The sequence below is a fragment of the Bombus terrestris genome, chromosome 13 (genome assembly GCF_910591885.1).
Source record: "Bombus terrestris chromosome 13, iyBomTerr1.2, whole genome shotgun sequence".
In the NCBI taxonomy this organism is placed as follows: domain Eukaryota; kingdom Metazoa; phylum Arthropoda; class Insecta; order Hymenoptera; family Apidae; genus Bombus; species Bombus terrestris.
The window spans coordinates 9,293,113-9,316,512 of record NC_063281.1 but is presented as its reverse complement, the minus strand read 5'-3'; the positions used below and the strand labels follow the sequence as shown (position 1 = coordinate 9,316,512).

At 38.8% G+C, this 23,400-nt stretch overlaps 1 protein-coding gene across 7 annotated transcripts in view; it reads left to right on the top strand.

Moving 5' to 3' along the window:
* LOC100647940 (5-hydroxytryptamine receptor) overlaps window positions 1-23,400 on the top strand; it is a 168,931-nt gene that overhangs the window by 99,206 nt on the left and 46,325 nt on the right. For 5 of the 7 annotated variants that reach the window (XM_048411475.1, XM_012315707.3, XM_003400253.4 and 2 more), the window contains one exon: window positions 18,978-19,413. In XM_048411475.1, coding sequence (XP_048267432.1) covers window positions 19,296-19,413 — 118 coding nt within the window. In that variant the 5' untranslated portion in view covers window positions 18,978-19,295. Of the gene's footprint in view, window positions 1-18,977; window positions 19,414-23,400 lie in introns of those variants that run through there. The other 2 variants (XM_012315708.3, XM_020866160.2) reach the window with 1 other exon arrangement.

The following is a 23,400-nucleotide window of genomic DNA, read 5'->3' as shown; positions in this document are numbered from 1 at the left end:
AGCCAGAGGACGAAGGGTTATTTTTGTTACGAGCCCTTTAATCATGGTCGCCCTTTTGACGATAATTACGAGAGTAAACGGATCAAAGGGCACGATCAATCGTACGTCGATTCAATGTTTATCGCAACGAGCAAACTCGATCGTTTTCTGTCCAACGATGATTACTGCCGACCGATTGCCAATCCTTTTACATCTGCTCGCTTCGTTTTCTTACGGGAAATTCTGTGTATACTCAAGAGTCCTGACGAGTTAGAAAGAGAAATTTTATCGGAAGGAAATTTAACGTTGAAATTTTTCTTGACTCGGCGTCACTGGCGAAACATTGTCGAACCATGTTGCAATTTGTTACAACTGGTTCCTACGATGAAAAATGTAACAGTTCACCGTGTTCTCTCGCCCATGCGAGGATTTTTCTCACTTCTGAAAGACAAAAGACGCCAAGAAGTCAACCCGGCGAGCATTCCGTATGTAAAGAGTTGTGCTCCTATCGGCACCCATGAATATTTCATCTTTGTTGTGCAACCACGTTCTCGCAGGTAGAGTGACAACTTAATTTCTCTTGTATTCTTGTCGCTGCAATTGTGAGTTTTCTGTTCCTACGGAATGGAACCCATGGGACAGGAACGACGCTATGTGTCTAGTGTTATTGCTACGGTTAAAAATAGAAAACGAAAGGAGCAATAATTTTCAAAACACGTAACCGGTCGTCATCTTCTTTGAAATTTATTTGTTTGATGTCATACTGATTTTATGGTTGTTAACAAGACCGCGTAATATCATAATGTAACTTGTCAGATATAGCGATACAGCGATACGTGTCTTTGATTATAGCGACTTCGAAGTTTAAGCAAACTCGTGATTCGCGTGTCAATGTAATATCTCTGAGAAAACAGAAAAAATTGTTGCATAATTTCCTTCGCCGAGGATCAATAGCCTCTCATAATATAAAACAAAGATTATGCTGTGGAAAATTCAAGGATGAGTTTTAAGACGTTAGATCTCTGGTAGCTGAAATAATTCTGCCTTGATATATACATAATTCTACCTACGTTTTATCTTGTTTAACCGAGTTCTTTTTGATTTGTTTTCGCGCCCGTGAGAAAATTCGTATACACCGTCGCGTTTTCTATTCAAAGCTGGCACCTTTCCAAGAACACATTGTCTTTCGGTCGGGCGACACGAGAATTTATGAAATTTAATTGCGTTCTTTTGTTCTCCTTTGACGTTGATATTACACTCGGTCTACATTAGTATGAATAGAAGTTTAAAATATGAATATGAATTAGTTTAAAATATGAATAGGTGCATAAAGTATGAATATGAATTAGTTAGAAGTTGAAAGTACAAGCAGCAAGTCATTGTGAGGTGAACCATAAGCTAACATAGTGAAAGATTCCGTCTGGTTAGTGCTTTCCAATATTAACCAGAGGGATAAGTTCGCACGTAACCGCGGTCTACATTTTTCACTAGAGCGTTTCCCAGCATCTGCTTTCGTTCTGTCCGCGTGAAGCACAGTTGGGAAGGAGAGAATGGTACGAGAAAGACCGTGCGCCGTACTCGCTTCGCATTTCGATCACGTACGACGCCAGACCTTCGAGTCGAATAATAATTTCCCAAGGTTGATGGACCACTTCGACCAAAGGCAGCCTGCAAAAAACATTCACGCACAAACTTCTCAACCTTTTTTCAGTCTTTGAACCCAGTTGGAACGCGGATAACGTTGGGTATGAAAAAACTCATGGAAATACTAGGAAATGACGCAACAATACTGGAATTTTATCGTAGTCACAATAGCCAGCGGCGAGTAAAATCTACACTAAAACCAGTGTAACAGTTTAACAAACCAGTTTAACCAGAATAACAGTTTAACAAATTCGCAAGATCGAATGGCTATCCATGAAACGTAGATTAAAATAAACATTGACGCATTAATTTTTAAACGTTTCCTCAGTCTTTGAACCCATACGAGGCTAACGCTGGATCGCTCGTTAATTTCGCAATTTCCTCGAAAACTCACGGAAATGCTACAAAATGGCGTAACAATGCTGAAAATCCTGATCCGTTTTCAGTTCGAGTTGTAGACAATGGAAAGCTCGGTGAATTAATCCATAACATCGCCTTGTAGTTAGAGTACAATGCGTGAAACCTGTTTCAGCCCTGTGTTCCATCCCTTATACTACCTTCCACCCTAGTACGTCACGTTGTTACTCTCTGGCTGAGTAAATCTGTTTCAATTGTCGACGATCCCCTTTCATTAGCATCGGTAACGAAGTCAACGCTTTTTTTCTGGCCAGGATATTGGCTGGTGTCGACACGGAGTCGTCGATACAGAGTCGCCGATACGGGAAGAAAAGCAACGTCACGCCGAGGCGAAAGTCTGCTATTCAAGCTTTCCCTTCTTTACCGCGGCGTAAACGCTCGTTGTTTGCGGACGGAAGAATCGTTCCGTTCGTGCGTTTCGATTTTACGTGACCGCGCAACGAAGTACGTGTCTGCTTTCCGTGATTTTTCCACGGGAAAAAAGGAGAATTAGAAGAAGAAGATGGGAACGATATAGCTTTAAGATGACGTTTCAGGAGATTAATCTGCGTCTAATCGAATGTCGCTGATTTTTATTATAGCTACGATAGAAAAAGAATACAGAATAAATTAAAAATGTATTTGGAGTGGATTGAGAAAGAACACTGACGAATATTTCGATTGGAGAAAATGGAATTTATCGTACGGTTGCTTATTAAAAATTCAAAGTTTTAATCTGTTGCTTTGTGACTTTTTTAACGGCTTCTTAATGGTAGAATATTAGGTAAAAAACAGTTTATCAACGTTTCAGCTTTGGATAAAGTTAGAGGGATAAATAGACGGGAAATTCACCAGGGAAAAACCGTTCTCTTAAATTTCCCTCGAAATTCACAATATCTGATTTTCTTGAAATTTTGAAAGAATATCCCGCGTAATATATTACACAGTATAGCATGGAATTTTTCTAAGGTTTGATAATTCTTAATCTAAAATGTTCGCCTTATAGTTGAAGTTTATATTAAACTTTCCTACAAATGCGAGCTATTTCCCTCGAATAAAAACTACAGTCTACATACCGTGATATTACAAGGCAAGGGAATAAAGTCGAGCTGTTATTTTTACAATTAGTTTCATCGTATTTACTTTGGAATTTACAACACTGGAATTTCATTAATTTTATTGCCAGATCTAATAAACAAATACCGAAGCTTGTTAGAGCAGGTAATTAAAAAAAATCTCCTAGAGAAAGTAATAAAATTACATTTTAAAGTCTAAAGCTTCGAATGTTCGGAGATTGTATCGTGGAATTTCTGGCTTCTCGAAATTCAAGAGCGCCGAGCGAAAATTGAATTATTATTGCGGCGCCTGTGGACAGCGATAACAACGATGCAACGAGTATCGTTCCGACAGGGACCAGGGTGTGCTTTCGTGGGACGTGTTAGGTTCGATCGTTCGATGTTTGCCACGATCAAATAGAAAGTCGAGACTCTGGATGATCGGCCGAACGAATTCTCGCGTTTTCCACCAAAATTGTCACGAACGTTGAAGTTTGTGGTTTACGAGCGACGCTCCTTTACAGCTGCCACGATTTTACAATGTTCCATCGCTGAGTTGTTACTTCGACAATTTCTGACAATTTTCCCCGCCGTTCTGCCATCCACGGTTCGCTAATTGACACGCTCTCAGCCACGGATTTATCGTTCGAAAATCTACGACACGAGAAAACGACTGTCTCTTCCTTTTTCCCTTTATTCCTTCGTATTTGAAAAAGAAGTTTTCTATGATGGTGTCGTTCCACCAAGAACATTCTCTCAGTCGCTGTTCGCTCTAAAGATACCACGGCGTACGCATTTTATAATTCATTTAATTCTCAACCACTGTTCGTTAGATCGTTGACTTTTACTCATTCACATAAAATTTGGAAGATGTAAAAACGTGCAGAATACACGCGATGAAATATCCAAAGTAGAGGAGAACGCGTTATAATCTCTGGCAGGTGAAACAGTCTTTTACATTGCCTCTTTCTTACTCGTGTTCATAAAAATATAAAGTTGCATAATAATCCGCATTTCACGCGATTTCGCACGAATTCTCACGCCTGTAGAGATTCCTCTAAGAACAGAGGTATCAAATTTTATCAATAACGTGCATTCAACGAGCGGGAAGAACGAATATCCTATTCCTTTCTAGGACAATTCGAAAGCAACGAAGCATGTCTAACGGATACCAAAGGCAGATGAAAAGTGAGCGAATTATTTATGAAACAATTCTCTACCGAAGATACTGGGAACGTCGGCATGCGAATAAAATATTCGCTCGGTTTTTTCCGTCGCTGCTTTAGCAACGCTATGCTTCATAATTCGGTCACGTAGCCTGACAAAAACTGTATAGAAAGTACGTGCCTGCAGTGTCGCAGGATATTCGTACGGAATCAGAGGGTTCGTTGCTTTTTGAAGAAACACGATAAGAGACTACAATTCTTTATTATCAATAATATTGATATATTATTGGCTCGTGTATTTCGCGTTTGCTACTCTTTCATCGATGGAAGTAGAGTCTTCCTAATCGAATTACCCCGAAAGGAGAAAGGATAACCTTTCATGTACTCGTAGAATCGTCACCGAACGTAACACGATATCGGTACAAATTCTCTCGGTACATCTCCTCCGAGAAACATTTTCTCTATTCGATCGAGTTAACTCTTTCGTCTTTTTTCGTTGCTCCTCGGCGAATAGATAAGGTAAATTCGCGGTTGTTTTTCTTTTCTCTTGATCTTGCTTTCTACTTGGTCGAACTAGGTTATCGACGAAAGCTGCCGGATAAAATTTTTTGAGGGAAAGAAAATTAATAAACGACCTATAATGCAACTCACAGAGAGTCGAGCGAACGAAGTTTGTTTCGAGCATCGACCGCGTAGCTACTTTTTAATTACATAATGTAACGGTAACAGGCGCCTCTTTGCACTCGCGTGTCTGCATGGTTCATCGTGGTCACGGCTAATGCAAAGACGAGCTTTCTTTTTCCTTTTTTTCTTCTTTTTTTTTCGTTAAAACCAGCCACGATGCACGAAGTTGCTACGAAGAGAAGAAGCAAACTTTTTTTTCGCCCGGTTTCATTAGACAGGATCCAGGCCATTTCCTCTGGCCGTAGTCGTTTCAGTGGTCGAGATATAACCGCTTGCTCTCTTGATTAAGGGGCTGGAACAAGTATTAAAAATTCCACGGTTCAGGGTTACGCGTAGGCCGAAGAAGAGGCGCGAGAACAGCAACGAACGAAACTGCGCGGTGTCGTTCGAAAGAGAGAAAACACACCGTAACGAGCTGTATTTCACGCAGGAAAATTGCCGGCCAACTGGTCTCCAACCTCAGAAACTTACGAGACTTGCTTGCTGCTTCTTAAAGAAAGTTTCGCGCCGTATATAAATCACGCGCCCTTTTAATTATTACGATGAAAGTTGTTAGATTCATCCGGTGTTCATGCACGTGAAATTAGATCGCTTTTTAAAGTCTCTGGATTTGAGATACGTTATCAGAAAACAGACGTCGGATAAATCACGAGCCATCTCTTCTGGAAGTTTCAGTGGTTTATGTAAAAACCGACAGAAACTCCGACTAACTTCTGCGAACTGGGTTTGTCTCCTTCGCGAAAGCGGGTGTCACTTGCAAGGGATCAGTTGTTGGAAAAACAGCGTGTATCTGGCAGACAACGTACGCCGTGTCATAGTCTGGGTATTAATTTATTTTATAGTTCAGTTGGTTAATTTTTTACAGATCTCTTGTTGAAAAATTTTTTCGAACCTTTTTGTACAAAGTATGCAAAAACACGGAATGATATTGTGGAAAGGAAAGAATATAGAATTTACGAACAACATTTACGTACGTTAGATCGTCTGATCTACACGTTACGTGTTCGATTTTTTAAAGGGAAAATTTTAGAAAATCTGTCTCGTGGATCTCTTTCTTGAATCTCCTTATATGAATCGTATTAAAATAGCATGAAATATAAAAGAATATAGAATTCTTGAATTAAACTTGCGTATCTGGTGTATTCAATAAAAAGATGCATAGATCAGTTGTATAATTCTTCGAGGAAAAACTTTTAGAAATTTTGTCCTGAGCTTCTCTGTATAAAATATGCAAAAATGTGGAATGAGATTGGAAAAATAGAAAATACGTAGAACCCGTGGCTTCCATTTACGTATCGGCGTTTCCAGTTAATGGATCTACCCGAGAGTTTTTTAATTCCGCGAAGAAAAACTTTTCTAGTGAAGTATAGCCAAGTATGCAGAAACGTGAAACGAATTGGAGGTACAAAGGAATATAGAATTCGTGAATAGCACTTATGTATCTGGCGTGTCGAATTAAGGAATAGTTCCCTTTCTATAGCAAGCCATTGAAGAAACTTTGATCATTTAAATGCAGATCAACTTGTGCGTCTTTGTTTGTACAGTCACAATTCAAGCGCCCTCGCAGAAAATACGAACATATCCATTTATTCACGCTTACAGCAATACGAACATGCCGGCTTTACGAAGTTAACCTTCGAGAGTAGCAGCAAGAAGGGCTAATGTCGTTCGTTTGACAAAGAAGGCGATAGCCGTGTGATCCTCCGTGTAATCCAACATCATTTCATTATCTCTGATTATTCAGTCTTCCTTTCTTCTCCCTTCAACTCGCTATTCATTCTCTTCCACGATGAAATTCGAATTGAAAGAGAGAAGTAGTACTTACATCCAGTTACAGATTAGTTTTCATTTATCTCAAATCTTCCGAGTTTACGTAACAATGCCAGGCGAGACTCCGTTACTTTCACTTTGTGCTTTGTGATCTGTCGGATTACAGTCTCGCCTCCGTTTCATACCAACTTTTCCCCTATTTTCGGCAGTAAGCTACAGCCCCAAATATTTCAAACGCTCGATTCATCCGCGTATCCATAGTACAGAAAATTCGATCATTTGCTGCGATCATCAAAAATGTTCGTTTTCAGAAAATTATTCAAATAAGTATTCGTATATTTATATTTATAATTGCATGGGATTTATAAGAGTAATGAGATAATAATAAATAAGAGTGATAAGAGAATTTTGCCTAGTTATTTTCTCATTTGTGTAGAACATAACATTGGAAATATTCAATCGCTTGTTCTACGTTTCATCACCAAAAATTCTCATTACCGCAATAAAAAGATATAACCGATCGATCCTCTTATTCTTTTCGCATCTTTCCATCTGTGCGCGCTATTTCCAACGCGTAAACCTCGATCATTCGTTCTAAACAATTAAAAGATTCCTGTTTTCAATCAATTTGATGATCCCAAAACCAATAAGAATAACGCGATACAATGGAGCCAAGAATTTCAAATCCATAGTTGTAAAATTGAAGGAAAACTCTGGCTAGGATCGTATCGCGATCGAGTCGAAGGTTTGTCTTTCATTTGCAAATTCCACAAGCTCTGTATGCCATATTACTACGCTGTATAAAGGCAATTTTCGTTGCGCTTGGGAAGCTGCATCCACGGTGTACTTAGGCTGCTCTATTACTGGCGTTAACGCCCTTATTGCATCGACGTGATAGTGGCGGCTAATGGTAGCGTGTGTCGTTTAATTTATGCGCATAATCTTGATGGTTAAGTAAACAGAAACCCCGAGACTTCCGTTCGGTGTTCGTTCTCTTTCCGTACGTCAAGTATCGCGGAGCAGAGGAAGGGAGTGGAAGAGACGTCACTGGCGGTTGAATTTATTGTAGATGTATATCTGACGCGAAGATACACTGCATTAGCGTTAATTAATAATCGATTCGCCAAGAACGGTGCAAACCTTGAACTCATTTAAATTTCACCACCCTCAACTTTGCAAGAAGCGCGCGAATTATCGGGAGTTGGGACACATCTCGATAATTAAACCGGCTAGACTTGGAAGACTTTTAAATTTTACAGGCTATATCGATCATGCCCGTAACTACTTTAATTCTAAAATGTAATTGCTCGAAAAGTAAAAAAATATTACGAATATCACGTTTTTTTTAAATTTAGCTTAGAAATTGCAATTTTTCTTGCCATTTCTTCGCGATAAATAAAGTATCGAAGTAAGTAAAATCTACATACTGGTATAATAAAACAGATATAAATTACTTTCTTCTCTTATTCTCTTCTTTCACTCGCATCTCCATCAATTTCAATCAGATTTCATAAAATATTTGTTATTATGAATATCGAATATCGCTCGACGTTGCCTCCTGTTAGAAACCAAAATACCTCTGCAAAATCTGGAAACGATCGTGACTAAGGACCCATATATAACATTATATTAACATAATCAAAGAGAGAGGACGTAACGGGGGGTCTCCATAGGCGATAGCCGAACATAGTGAAAAGGAATTTATGGTAAAGATATTCTATCATAATGGTGATGCCTGAGGTGCAATTTCCTCCTGCATATCGGAGACATTACTCGCGGATATAATTTCGCCGGTTTTCCCTTCCCCGGTATCTTCTTTCTTATCTTTACCAAAGTCACTTCCATTCCCCAAAGAAACACCCACTCGCCCATATACGTATACATACACCCATAGAGAAACGTGGATTCTACTTTCTGGTCAATATGCAACGTCTGCGATTTACTACTTTGTATACGAATAAATTTCTCAACTCAGTGTGCATTATTATAATCGCATTAATACGATTTTACGGGTCCGTTGGAGGAGTAAATTGAATCGAAGAATAAATTGCGTTCTCATATTGGACGGGCGAAATGCACAGGTTTCTTGACAATTCGGTGAAATATTCGGTGAAAAACATGGAGCGAAATAAGAGTGCAGATACGCTCGTAAAATATTGGTCGAAGTATTTAACAGGCAGGCTGGTCAGACTTCGTTCTTCCAACACTGATTTATCGAAGTAATCGAAATGATCGTTTCCAAATTTTTTGCTTTCGAAATTAATGCTGTCATGTGGAAATTTTTCACAAATTAATGTTGCTTTTTTATTTATTATCTTCTACGCTTTGGATTGTTCGGAAAATTCGTAGCGAGATTTAAGAACAATTTCATTTGTTTTCTATTTTATTATCGACAATAATATTAAAATATTGATATTATTTTTCGATTAATTAAAGCTGCACTAGAATCTCATCGATACCGAAAGCGATGAATCTTCTCCCCTCTAACTCCCCTCGTTTGGAATTCGTCCAAGTCGGAAAGGATCGCTCAAAATTTGCTCGCATTGTACGTGCCTCGTTTTTACATTCCGCGTACCGTGGATGATTTATCTGCAGGTACGTTCTAGCTACGTTTCCTTAATCGCCATAAAAAAAATTCATGGCAGATAACGAAACAAATCGAGCTGCTGTGATTTATCGTGCCTTAATCCACCGATACCACGATACTCGACGATTTTTTACCAGTTAACCGCGTGATCGATTCTGGAAATTCGCTTCATACCCCGCTTTCCGATTGCTATGCGACTCGTTCAAAATTCGAAACTCTTCGATGGTATAGACATTTTCTGTATTGTTAATTGGCCAGATAAATTTTCAGACATAGCTCTATGATTTGATCACGTTATTATAAAATACAAATTAATTCATCGAAAAAGGTTCGGCATAAATGTTCCCGTAGCTGTCAAACAAAATGAGATCCCTGTGGATTATCATAAACGTCTTTATATTTGCTTTTCGAATGAAACATGCGTTTCTTCGTACCTTCAAAATTTGTTTAAATATCTTATAATATTACAATACTGAATATATTAATATATTTCTTATCTTGATAATTCTACCTTTGTCAAAAAATCTCGTCGATTTATCAGCTGTTTGGAAGACTTTCATCTTTCAATCTAAGAAGTTGGTTTACTTTTTTAATTACTGAGATTCTCCTGTCTAGTCATAAAGGGATATTAAAATGAGAAAAACAACAAAAGGATATTTATTATATCTTTCCCTGTGATCTTCCGGTGTAAGTGGAATAAATAAAATTGGCGAAGAAATAGTGGTTGCTTCGGGAAAACGGTGAAATTTCATGCGATGTCATGACGCGTCCGGGAAATAGAGAAAATGAGAGAACAACATAGGAAATACACACAGCAGGGGGCTGCGAGGCGATAAATCGCCTTTCCCCTTGTACTTCCTTTGCCGAATACGGAAGAAGCTGTGTTCTCGCCACTCAGCGTGGAGGATTACTGAATCTCCAGGTCGATCGATTTTTCTTTTCTCGGGGGTTCAAATCGCCTCGATTCTTCCCCAATCTTCCACCTTGTAGAAGTTGCAAGCCTCTAGATATTAAACCTCGGAACCTCGGTGTACCAGGTTTTCCAATTTTTTGGAAATTCTTGAGTCATCGTAACAATTGTCGCTTACGCTGTTACACACACACATACATACACACGCACATACTACTTACTACTTCCAACTCAAGAACATTCCAAATTCCTCTCGCGAACTCCTTTCACGAAAATCCATAAAACTCGCCTAAAATGTGAAACTAGAGAGAGAGAAAGAGAGAGAAAGAGAGAGAAAGAAAGAGAGAGAAAGAGAGTCTCGTCGTTAAGTCACGCTCGATCAACCATGATTTATCGGGGGAAGAAAAGACAGCACGGGGTGTGAAGGATGACGACGGTGTTGTCGTTATTAAATTTTAAGCTGGGACAAGACTCGCGGTCCTTTCAAAGTGAATATTAATGTCCCACCAGGTGGTAAGTCCCTGACGAGATTCTGATAACAGTGATACGAGGAATAAGCAAACTATCTCAATATAACAAAATCTCGTTTATCCGCGCCTCGTTTATGCGAACAAGTTAATTTCAAGCCTCTATTATGCAAACTACGATCGAACGGAATTTCGCAATACAAACGTACTTATTTTTATAACGAGAATATTAATACATCAAATCATCTGTTGTTATCCAAAATAAATTCTATATGCCAAAGAAGGAACAAATTGATAAACTTACGAGTCTTTTTTTAATACTGGAATATTTTAATGAAATACGTTTTTGGTACCTCTTTGTGGATAAGTTAATAACAATTCTGAATTCGTTTGATGTACACGCTATAGCGCTGTAGAAGGTAATAATAGACACCAATTTATGCGCATAAGAAAAGCTTGTGTTTCATATAACCACTTTACTCCATGTCTGATCACATACGCTCCGTATCTACTTACCCGTATTCTACTGTTCTCTTGTTCCACCGCGAATCTAAGAAAATTATCGTTTATATGGAGACATTACCATCTGCGTGTTCTGACTGTGAAAGCAACTTTGACACCTGGAGAATGAAATTCACACTTCGCAATACGATTGAGATATACAATTTCCCGACTTAATGCAAGCGTTATTCTGGTGAAAAGCGATGCGTTTATGGGACACCTTTACGAGCGCCGTTATCAAACGTCGTGAGATTAAACCTCCAGATGTTTAATCGACAGCGGTACAGTAAAACTCCATTTGTTGGGTCGAAATTTTAGTTGATATTTGACTGACTGAACTTTCGCCGAGCGAATTCATTTATCAGGTCGCGAGATCCAATCACGTGATCGAAAAATATTAAGTAGTGGAGAAAATGGGTGATTCAGAATTGTGTAAACTATTTGTCCTCCAACAAGTTGCAACAAATTTCTAGGCAAGTTCTACTGTGTCCTAATCTAAATATCCAAGCGACCTAAGATGAGAGTTGGTCGCGAGTATTGGTAGATCTTCGTGTTCCCTATTCTCTCTATCGCGGTTCCTATACGTATATGCTGTATGTGTATCTCTCGTTCTCCTGATACCGAACTTCCTCGCTTAACTAAGTTCTTGGTGAATGCGCTTAACAACCACGAGCCTTGTCCTGCTACTGCTCGCACCATACCAACCGTCTGCCGTATGATTTAACGACAAACTTTGAGGTCTTACTTGTAAACGCGGTCAAATTAGCTGGATACGTATTGCAGCCGGTTATTTAGACTTACGCCGACAGTTTTAAAGTTTCCGTGGTGTTACAGCAGGACCATATAAGGGTTGGTAAGGTGACTTTACTTAAGGAACGATTTTATGGAAGGCAAGGAAGGGATTCACGAGTGTTTGTTCTGTTTGTTCGCGAGATTATACTCGCTAATGGTCCTTGGTATTCGTTACACGAGACGTTTTAAGAATCCGGATGATCAAGAGATATAACCGGTACAAATATCAGGATTATTTCTGTTGTAAAGTTTCGCTGCAAAGGCGGGCGAATCTTATCGTATGAAAAGCACACAAAAAAAACGCCTGGGAAAATCCATTTCTGTGATGACGCAGTATCTTTTCATTTCAAGAAAGCTTGCGTCCGTTCGCAATAATAGGGTTTGAGAGTGTTGCCTGGTAGATTCTTGCGTATCCTTAACGTAGGAGGAACGATTCTCTTCTCCTTTTAATTACCTTCTTGCGCAATTTCATTAGGAACATTCAGATATATACTGGACCACGACATTGTTTGAATACTCACCATAGATAATTTTTATGTATACAATATGTATAATGGAATTTCATTTGCGAGTAATGAGACACAATTATGAGACAGAAACTAATGAGATACACTAATGAGACGCGATTTAATTAACGTATACAGAAATTACGAGACATTTATTGCAAACATACATTCAACAAAACTTACGTGCACACAATTATAAATTGTATTAAATAATATTACAGCATTGCATAACATAAATAGGCATCTTAAACCCATTAGAAATATTAAATACGAACATTGAAGATTATCAATGTAATGGATAATTAACTGTTTAAACAGTTTCGTGATTTCTATGAAATGTGCACTTGTATCAAATATCTTGTGGCTTCTGTATGTATTTTTAAATTTGCTTCCACCTGTACCAATATGCTCATGACAGTCGAATCTCATAACAGTACTAATGAAATTTCAAAACGTTTCGTATAACACGCGTATGATATATTCATAAAAGATGTGTACAAACGAGCCTGTGTAGTCGTCGAATGGCACAGTGAAGCCTGGAAATGGAATCGCGATTCGTCTCTTCTTCGTTTAATTTCACATCTCGTGAGAATTATTACACGATTTAAGGATCCAACGGGTGCGTACACCTTTATTGCGTTCGTACGGGAATGAAAAATTACGCGTTTCCTGCTACACGAAATGAAAACCCGCCCCCAATACGAGTGCCGCGTTTCATTCGCTAAAAACACAGCGGCAACTGGCTGATTCATATTTTATTCATGGGACGCGCAACCGGTACAGTTCCCTTCCGATTTCTCGCGAGCCGCTCTCTTGTTTCGTTCCCGGGGGTCTTTCCCGTGGAAAGGGATGGCAATATTGCGGCCAGTTGTAATGTTTCGCGACAATGACGTTACCCTAGTGCTGCACCGGTGTTTTAGAGGGCCGGATTTTCCACTATTTCATAAGTCAAATCGAATAGCGCCCGGTGAAAATTGGGAAAATGGGTTCGATGGTTTTAATGGCTTCAATGGATTTGGAAAAAAACATTTCCTGTGTTACATATGGGGAAAGGTTCTGTCCATTAAAAAATGTATTTGGCGAGAATCGGCGAAAAATTTTACATTAACCATTAACTTTTCAAATTGGTATAAATCGTAAAAGTAAAGAATCGTTTGTAGTGTCATTTTCGTTTTTATACGAAGTTCTTGTGCTCACGTTTTTTTTTTTTTTTTTAATTATTATCTTGAATGAATAAGTTTTAAAATATACAAATTAATAAGCGAATTAGTCACTTGAAACAACAGTCGCTATCTTTTTTTTTCGTGGAATCTATAAATATAAATCGAGAAATATAAATTCCGTTTACAGATACGAAATGTAATAATGATTGTACCACAATTTCGGATACACATTGCAGTATTTCGTTATGATGATTATGAGAAACAAAATTAGTACGATTTGATTCGCCCGCAATTTTGTAATTAAAGTACATCCTGTGGAAAATAAGCAGGTGCTGGGATAGCTTCTGGTATATCTGGTCCATAGATTCGATCAGAAAATCAATTTTCTAATATAGTAGAATTGTACTATGCACGCGGAATTTTAATGTGAAATAATATTCTGTGAACGTAACAGGATTCAAACTGTCAAGTACTCTTATTTGACGTGTTGTGTCAATGCGGCCAGTTACTAGAGTTACTCGAGATTATCGCGGACTCACGCGCTGGAATTAAACGGGGAAAATTTCGCAAAATCCAGATTAAGGCGTTACGTGGGACCGCGATTTTCTAGTTTCTCATTTAATTAAAACTTGCGCCTCGGCGGTGAGGATGCAACGGGGTGGAGAATTTGTTATTCCGGCTGTTCAAGAGAGTGGAAAATAAAGTTTCATCGTTTATGACCGGTTCCTTTGGATAACGAACATACCCAAGCTCGCGGCTATTAACGCGATTACTTTCACTGACCCGATACATTGACCAAGAGTTCTTACATTAATCTGTATTAGCCTACAACCGTGCATCCGACGTTTTGTTTAATTAGAAGCAGTTTGGACGAAGAAGAAGAAGAACGTTTAGCGTGATATACTGACTGAAGTTTCGCCATGCTGCTCGCAGAACAATTAAGGGATCATTTTCTCTATCATTTTGTGTTTTTATTTCCATTACTAATATCTCTATATTTCTTTTTAATATTGGGTTAATGCATATGAAGTTTCTTTTATTCAAATAAAAATGTAGCTGCATGTAGTTTCTTTAACATTTCTATTCTATTTAATGAAAATAATTTTTATATGACCAGACTGTTAATATCTGTGCAAATACATTTTCCTTTAAATATTTTTCTATATCTTTTATGAACATACGAGGTTTCGTTTCTTCAAATAAATATTTAACCATGTACGTATAGTCTCTCTGGTATAACTTTGAACGAAATAATTTTCATGATTAGACTGTTGATAATCGTGCAAATTCATATTCCGAGGGACATAATTAAAAAGAAGAGATTCAAGAAGATATTCGTTTTACCTAATAAATATTATTACATTTTAGAACATTTTATATAATTTTTATCTTCATCCCCATTGACGTGTAACAAATTCATGCTTCAAGACCGATGGTTTAACTCGAACCATTTCTTTAGAAAGTGACATTTTAATGTATAGAAACCACTATCCGGTTACGCGTACGTTTCTATCACACCCTGAACACTTGGGTGGCGTCTAGCCAGGCACGCCATGACATGGAATTGATTTACAGACAAGCCCGTTAGTTTGAACCGTAGCGTTCTCCGGTCGAGCCCGACGGCTCGGTTAACTCGGTATTTCCAAATTAACTTAACTTCTGCAGCCTTAATTACGTTTCTTGGCCTGGCCAACTTTGTTAGCGTGTCGCTGCCCATATTGTTTAGCTGTGCCGCCGCTGGCTTCCATTAGCCTCATGTAACTAACTTCCCTCCTCTTCTGAGGACTTTCCGCTTACAGAAGCTTACGAGATCCGCGGATTACTGGCTCAGCTCTTAGCCGGCTTTCGAAGGCCACTCGAAGCCGCTTAGAAACATCCTCATCCTCCCCTACATCCTGAACGATTTCTAATTCGACCGAACTTCCCTCAATAGAGTGGACAATTTAAAGATTGCCACAGCTAAACGGAGAGAAAGAAGAAAGAAAGAAGGTTGAAAAATGCATAGAATGCGCGTAACATGCAAATTTATACGATATATCGGAAATACATAGTACTCGTTGTAATATTTAAAGCGAGGGAACGAATCTCCATTTAGATTACATTTCTCTAGTTTGTAGAAGTATGAATTTCCAACGGATCCGCTGTCTAGTAACGATCTTTTGATTGTAATTGTCGGAATCATACACAATTCTCGGCTACGTCCATGTAGCAATAAAATGAATTTTATCGTGAACATTGATGGAAGTTTACAACTTTGAGATAACAGTTGGAAAGTAAAGTGATCGAAGTTCGGGATAAGGGCGCGAGAGATTAATTTTATTTGTGAAATTTCGTACTCTTATAAATCCTCGATATAATTTCTATCATTTAAATGAAATTTGTTGCTGCAAAATCACCGCAGATTACTTAGTACATGTTTTTCATTTTAATTCTTCTCCAAAGATTAATCGTTCAATCATCGATCCTTGTCAGGAAGTAATTCATCTTCGTTTCAAGATTCCCCGACGTTTTAATCATGAAACATAACACGTCTGTTATAATTTGAACTTTGACGAAATTGGTAGAAGTGTAGTTCGCAGTAATATGGTTACAATATCGATTAATCGACGTTTCAATGGTAATTTCGCGCGAGCAGTTGATTAATCCCCCATCCGACAATTTTACGATCATTACGCGATTCAATAACGAAAAAGATGATCGTTCGCGCGACGACGACGTTCATTTCCGTTAGTGGATTCGGCTCGTTACAGACAGAGGCAGCTCTCAAGCCGATAGCTCGCGGGATAAACTAATTAATACTTGGCTCCTAGAGTTGAGCTGCTACTTTATTCGATTAACGACATTGTCGAAACAATGGTGCAATTAATGCTCCGCCCGATGGAACAACGGCACGTTATACGACGTTCGATTCGTCGAGGAAACAAGGGGAACCTTTGTTTCATCACGTACCACGGAAACTTCACTCCATACACGTGAGACACGTAGAAACGAAAAACATATTGAGCAAGATGCGTTTCTGCGGAAATATAATTTGTTGAACGATATATAGAGAGGGAGAGATCTTTACTTTGAAAAAACTGGTACAAATGATCCCTGCCAGGTTTGTTGAAACGCTGCTGGTCGTTAAAGGGGAGCCGTGGTCATTAATGGCGCAGGACGAAGTCAGGAAAGTTAGAGGAAACTTCTCGACGCTGTTCCCCGTAAAATTGATGCGGGGAAATGGACGCCCATTTGATGAATTTCTTCGGAACGAATTTTAATTGAAATTACTTTTTCGCCGCGTTCATTACGCGCTGCGGATCGCGATAGTATTTGTTACGAATAGCGCGCGCGCGTTAAAAAATTATTTCTCCAACAGAATTTCGACATCGTTTGCACGATTTATGGTATATGGCTGTTTCGTTGCGTTATTTTAATCAGAACGTCACTGATTATTACGGGCGCTGGCGTGGTGGTTAATTCACCGCTTTGGTGCGGATGAAAACGAGAGAAAAGGAAAGAATGGAAGGAAGGATGAACAAAGACGAAGAAAGACAAAATAAGGGAGATGCGAGGGTAAAGAAGGAAGAATGGGAGGCACGATGAAGAAAAAGGAGAGGAGAACAAAGAAATAAATAGAAAGGGGGGAAGAGGATTGCAGATTTTTTGGACATCGTAGCACGCGGGCGAGTTAATAACGGAAGAAGGAAAGGAAGGGAAGAAAAGAAAGGGAATCTGAAAAGAAAGAAAAGAAAAATTGTGAGGAAAATGGGAAGAAAAGGAAGGTAAAGAGGTAAAAAGGATAGAGAATGTAAGAAAGGAAAACCGGATAGAGAAACATCAATAATCGAGATATACCAGCGAGAAAAATGAAGGAAATTAAAAGGGGAAAATCGGGAGAATTGAAACCGGAGAGAAAGAAGGAAAAGTGTAAGAAAGAGGGAAAATAGATGAATTTGCATCGCTAAAAAAACGAACAGCAAAACGCGTCAACATGTATTAAAATAAAATGGAAATAACGAAGGGAATATACCCTGCTTGTAAGGTGTCGCGAGGCGACGTTTCTCGCGCGGCGAATCGCCATAAAATTTATTTAATAACCCGCGAAAGTGGCTGTTTTATCTGGCGCATCTTTACGAGTACTTCTCTTCGTTCTCCCTCACCTTTTCTTACACCCCTTTTTAACTTTTTAATGGTCTCGAAGGAGTGGAAATTTCTTGACCTGAAACGATCCTCTTCCTCTCGTTTTGTACCCCGCCCCCCCTTGGTGTCTCTTCAGTATCATCGATGTCACTTTGACCGGCGATTAATTCGCAACGAAACTCGCGATGGAATTTTTCTGCGTACAGTCCGACTACCAAATGGACGATGGGTATTTGATGAAGTATTTAAAAGTGTCATCGCGCGGACACGAATCTATGAAACGGTAATTCACGGACCTGTCAATTTGATTCCGCGCAACAATTGAATCTAGACAGCGAGCCAGAATCGTTTCACTAGCTTCAGAGTTAATGAAACGTGTCTATCGAAAAATTAAATATAGCACGCATGACCTCGGCAAGCAATTTTATGATGCTCGTTCATCGTGGACACACACCTCTTTGCCTCTCGTTCTTTTTTCTCTTTTTTTATTTTTCACTCCTCTATACTCTCTCCCTTTACCTCGTTTCTCTTTTGCCCATATTTATAACCGAACACGGTCTGCACCGGCAGTCAGCGTTTCAATTCCAATAATTGTCGATCGATTACTCCAATTTCGTTACTTCTGCGTACCACCGTGAAGGTGATACTACTCGTTCATTTCTTTCGATCGTTTTTCCCAAAGAGACTTCGTCTGAATAACGTGACTAACTCGATAAAAAAATAGATTCGCGTATGTATATTCAGTGAGCGGAAGGAAATTTGTAGTAGCGTAATTCTGAGCGATTGTGAAGGATCCGTGTGAAGCGACAGCGAACCAAGTGAATTTAGAATAACGTGCAGCTTAATACACGAGAAATTATAGAGCTTATGAGAAAGAAGTACGAGAATAGAATTTTCTAGAATATTCTGCTTTTTTTATTACAAATGCCAACGCTTATGTAAAAAATTCACTGACACGAAATTCTCCGCATTTCCAATATTTAAATTGTATTAGTTAGAAGCGAGAGAAAGGTACAGCTTTCATATTCATAGGTGTAAAATTTTATTACCGCAGATACTAATTGATGGTTTTGTAGCACGTTTGAAAAAGCGATTTGATTTTGATCGATTCTCAGCTGGCTTACACAATTTATTCCAGTAAACCATGGTAAAACCTCTTCAATCTTCTTCCATCTGTTTTTCAACCCGATACACCAATCCTTCCAATTAAAGTTCATTTCTTTTTTCTGTTGCAGAGCTCACCTTCGACTCGAAGGCAAAGACTCTAAGTCGTTGGGCAAAACTGTGACCGTTGTCCGCGAAAAATGAATAACGGCGAAAATTCTGCGCGGCGAATGAGCATATCAGCCGATGACGTTCGTATTACAATTTCAACAAACAAACACTAACTTGACGAACTTGAAGAAATCGACTAGCCAAGATCGCCTCGAATAGAAGATTCATATCTCGCGGATCTCCTCGTACCGGTGGGCAATGATATGCTATTTAAGGAGATGATAGCCGACATACATTGAAGAGTCTACTGTAACTGAGAGGATTATATCTCGTACGTCATGGAGGAACACGTAAACCAGTCTACGAACTCGTCCACCGACGGGTTGTCGTTCATTGATGCCTCGATCATCCTCAGGGCTCTGGTCCTTGGTCTCCTGATACTCGTCACCGTTGTTGGTAAGTTCTGCTTCTACTCTTGGATTCGACGCTCCGACCAAGAAATTTGATAAGTTGTTAAAAATGATCGGGGAAAGTTTTATTTGTTTCGTGGCCTCATTTATTGGCGAACTTCCAACTGGAAAAGTAAAAGCTGTTGAACGCGGGACGAGTCTCGAAGTAGGTGTGTACGTGTGTGCTGGGTGACACATTAAAAAGTATCGAGCATAGACGGGCCAACTTATTGACGATCTGATGGTCCAGTTCGCTCGGGTGTTCGATATTAATCTATCGCTGCGAATATTTTGGAAAGTACGTTCGGTAAAAGGAAATGGTTTTTGGAGTTGCTGGAGATTGAGAGAAACTTCGTAAGTGTTATATATAGAAACGAGTATACGTGTAAATAGGGAAAGTTTTTATACCGAATTCAATTCAATTTACGCTGCTCACCAAAAACGTAGCAACATTTTATATACGAAATCGCATCAAGATATTGCAATTTTTGGCGAACAGTGTATTAGTGGTATTATTACTCCACTTATTTTATTTAGTTTGTAATTATTACCAGAAGATTGGAAACTATTATATATTTGTAATGTTTCAAAGTAGGTGCGACGACTACAAAATTATACCGACTATTCACTTACCCTATATTTACGGCATTTACGTGTTAATTGGGTGTAAGCGTAGTAAATCTGATATCATTTGGTAGTACCTTTGTAGTATCTCAATTGATACTATGGAAATGTCAAATGCATTAATTCATTGATTGTCACGTGAATTTTATATATGTCGCCCTGGCATCCGCAACAGATTTAAACGTACTACATCAGAGTTGAAATTTTGCAGAATATATTGTATTTTGCGTAATTCTGTCCGACAATGCTATCCGAGTCACTCGTATTGTTCAACCTTTTTCAATCCATGAAATTTATCGTATTCTGATTATTCTTAAAAAAATGTATTAACGTCGGTTATGTTGGCAGTCAGCGTATTAATTGTTTTTGAATTCCCTTTCACCAGACAGAGAACTGGCAAAATTAACCTTTCGATTAATTTAAATTGCCAAAGTAGGGGCGTTGGAGTGCGTTTGATTATCGGATGCAAATCGACGAAATGGAACATCAATTTTACAAAAACGGCTCAACATGTACATGAGTGGAAACTTCGAATCTGCTTGTCGGTGTCTAATCAATTAATCGTTCTCCTTCCGCTTACTGTACAAGCAGCCTGCACGTGCAAGCTCTGTCTCTCTGTTGGCCGATGTAATGGTGTCTGTTGTCAACGTGTAGTTTCGCGGACGGCGTGAACGGTGCACCACACAAGTACAATGGGAGATTAATCTAAAGCTGACACGTTTCCGCGCCGCGTAATGTATTATCGGGAATGACGAGGGTAACCGTGTGACGCATCCACGCACGCATCTACGTGGATAGAATCGGTTGAAAGACTTGGAAAGTAGCGCACGGAGAGGAAATATCCGTTTCGACGGCGATGGAATAAGCTAGGAGAGCTATCAGGCGCCTCAGAGTTAATGGTTCGATTAGAATTTCATGAGACCTTCGTTCGGCATAGCGAACGCGTGTTTAATGTCTTTGAAAAAAGTGCCAATAAGAATCTATTATTCCTCTCCATAGAGCTGTGCATACGATGGTCTCTAACATATTTGCAGAAACATTAATTCCATTTTTAAATGGATATGTACATTGATTATACTTGAGTTACATATACAGTATGTACAAACTTGCCAAAGTATTCGAACACTCGTAGATATATTTTGTATGTATTGTACGTGTTAAAGAAATATTGGAGTTTCATTAGCTGGTGTGAAATTAGGCTGGTTAAGCGGTTATATTGGAAAAGTTAGAAACGTGCCTGAAAATGTACGACATGCAAGTTAGAAAATATTTAGTGCAAGAATATATTAAAAATGTTTAATATTAATCAATATATTCAGTGGGATCATATTTAATAATTATTATGTATTAAATTATTATATGTTAAAGTACCTTAAAACAAACCTTTAAAAAAAGCAACAAATATCTTGTAATTTCATGTAAAATCATGGCACAAGTAAGGTCAGGGATATTCTATCTGTCAAGATGAAACAAGATTCGAGAATAACAAAATCGCCCCGTGGGCATCAATTTCCAGTTCCTCAAGATCATTTTATGATAAGATTTTAGCTTCCAATGGATTAATCGATACCGAGCCGACGATTGCCATTAAGAGATAACCTTTATCCCATTCGCCGTTATAAATTCATGATGATCGTCCTTCTAGAAAAATAAACGGTATGATCTTAAATAATTTAGGGAGTCGAAGAAACTAAATTATAGGAGATAACGATTATATAGGGATCTAGATATCAGACCCTTCTTTTGCGGCGCAAGAACAGTTCGCTTCATAAACTGAAGATGCGATGCAGATTACTTAATTTCTGGCTGCTTCGAAGGCGAATAGAATTTGCAAAATTTAAGACAGCCTATCCTTGGGATGTGCCATTTCTGAGAATGGCTAACGAGATTCGGGCCACCTTGGAAGGATTGTTAATTACGTTTTTTGCTGACACTGGTAATCTTCTGATAGCCTTTCTGCTTTTGATCGAGAAAAGAAGAAGAAAATAGAACGAGGTGTCAAAGGGAATAAGAATTAAAAAGGAATTGTATTGCACCGAAATGGCGTTATCAAAATTGGCCAAATATTGAGAAAAAGTGAACCACTGGACAATTCAATTGTCAAACTGATCGAGTTGTTTTAAAATTCACTTTCATTCTGTCTCTCTGCTTCGCCCATCTTTAATGCGATTCGAAACAACCTTTTTCCAATCTGTGAGCCAGTCTTGCACCTTCGAATTCGAACGTCGGGGTCAATACTATGGAAATTTAATTATTGGCTGGACATTGCGAACACTTACGGATTTACGCAGTTTCCAGTTCATCATGTAAATCGAGCAGCTGTGTGAACAAAACTCTTTACCAACGTATTACGAATATTGTACAAAGCGTTTTAAATTTTCATTAATTTTAATTAGTTAATTTTCATAAGTGAGATACGACTGCTGAATTGCAAATAAGGAACGTCAGCTTTTGGCGTAGACTTTTTTACATAAAAGCTACCGGATATCTAGTTCGTTGGATAATTGCCAATTTCGTACAGTAACGATCGCGGGGGCATCGGCAATGATGATTGCTTCACCTAAATCTAAAGCGAGCATCGGCGTTACTAACGTGCACGAAGTTATCTACTAGTTCCGATTAATTAATTTCGTTAGCGAATTCCCCTCGCCATTAGTAGATTGTCATTAATCAAATGTTGAACGTGGGGCACGTAATTGAAACACGAGCCGACGATCGATGAATCGCCCAATTTTTGTCCTCATTACCGTGGAAACACCAGAGAAACCTAAAAATTTCATCGTCTGGCTTTGTCTGCCACAAAGTAGAATTTTTCTACTTTCAATCGGCGAATTCAATTGGAGCACGGCTCGCTGGTTTCCTCTAATTCGTGGAGTCGTTTCAAAGGGCGAAATGTTCTTTCGGCCATAATAGCAAAGAAATGACATTAACGTTTTAGTTGGGCGGATCGCAATGTAGCTTATCGCACGTGTCAATAAAAGCTCATCCTGCTCCTTTAATCCTCCCGCAAATCGTAGAATTTTTGCTGCTTTCAAACGGCAGATTCGATTTCGCCGAGTCAGACACCGATATACGCAAAATCACGATTTTTCTTTAATACGTATATATATATAAAGGATATTCTTTGGAAAGGTAGGATATCTTTTTCACGTCAAGGATAGCGAGAAGAGACGCTGCCTATATCGACCGCGTCTCCTCTATACGTCTACGATGACCAAATAGAAAGAAGGTAGTTTAGTCGTCCAGGATGGTGAATGGCCTATTTAAGCTGTATAGAAAAGGTTCGTAAACCTTTATGCCTCCTCTATACTACTTTGCCATCCCTTCGCGTAATATCATTCTATGCTGAAGGATTCGAGTCTGTATCCGG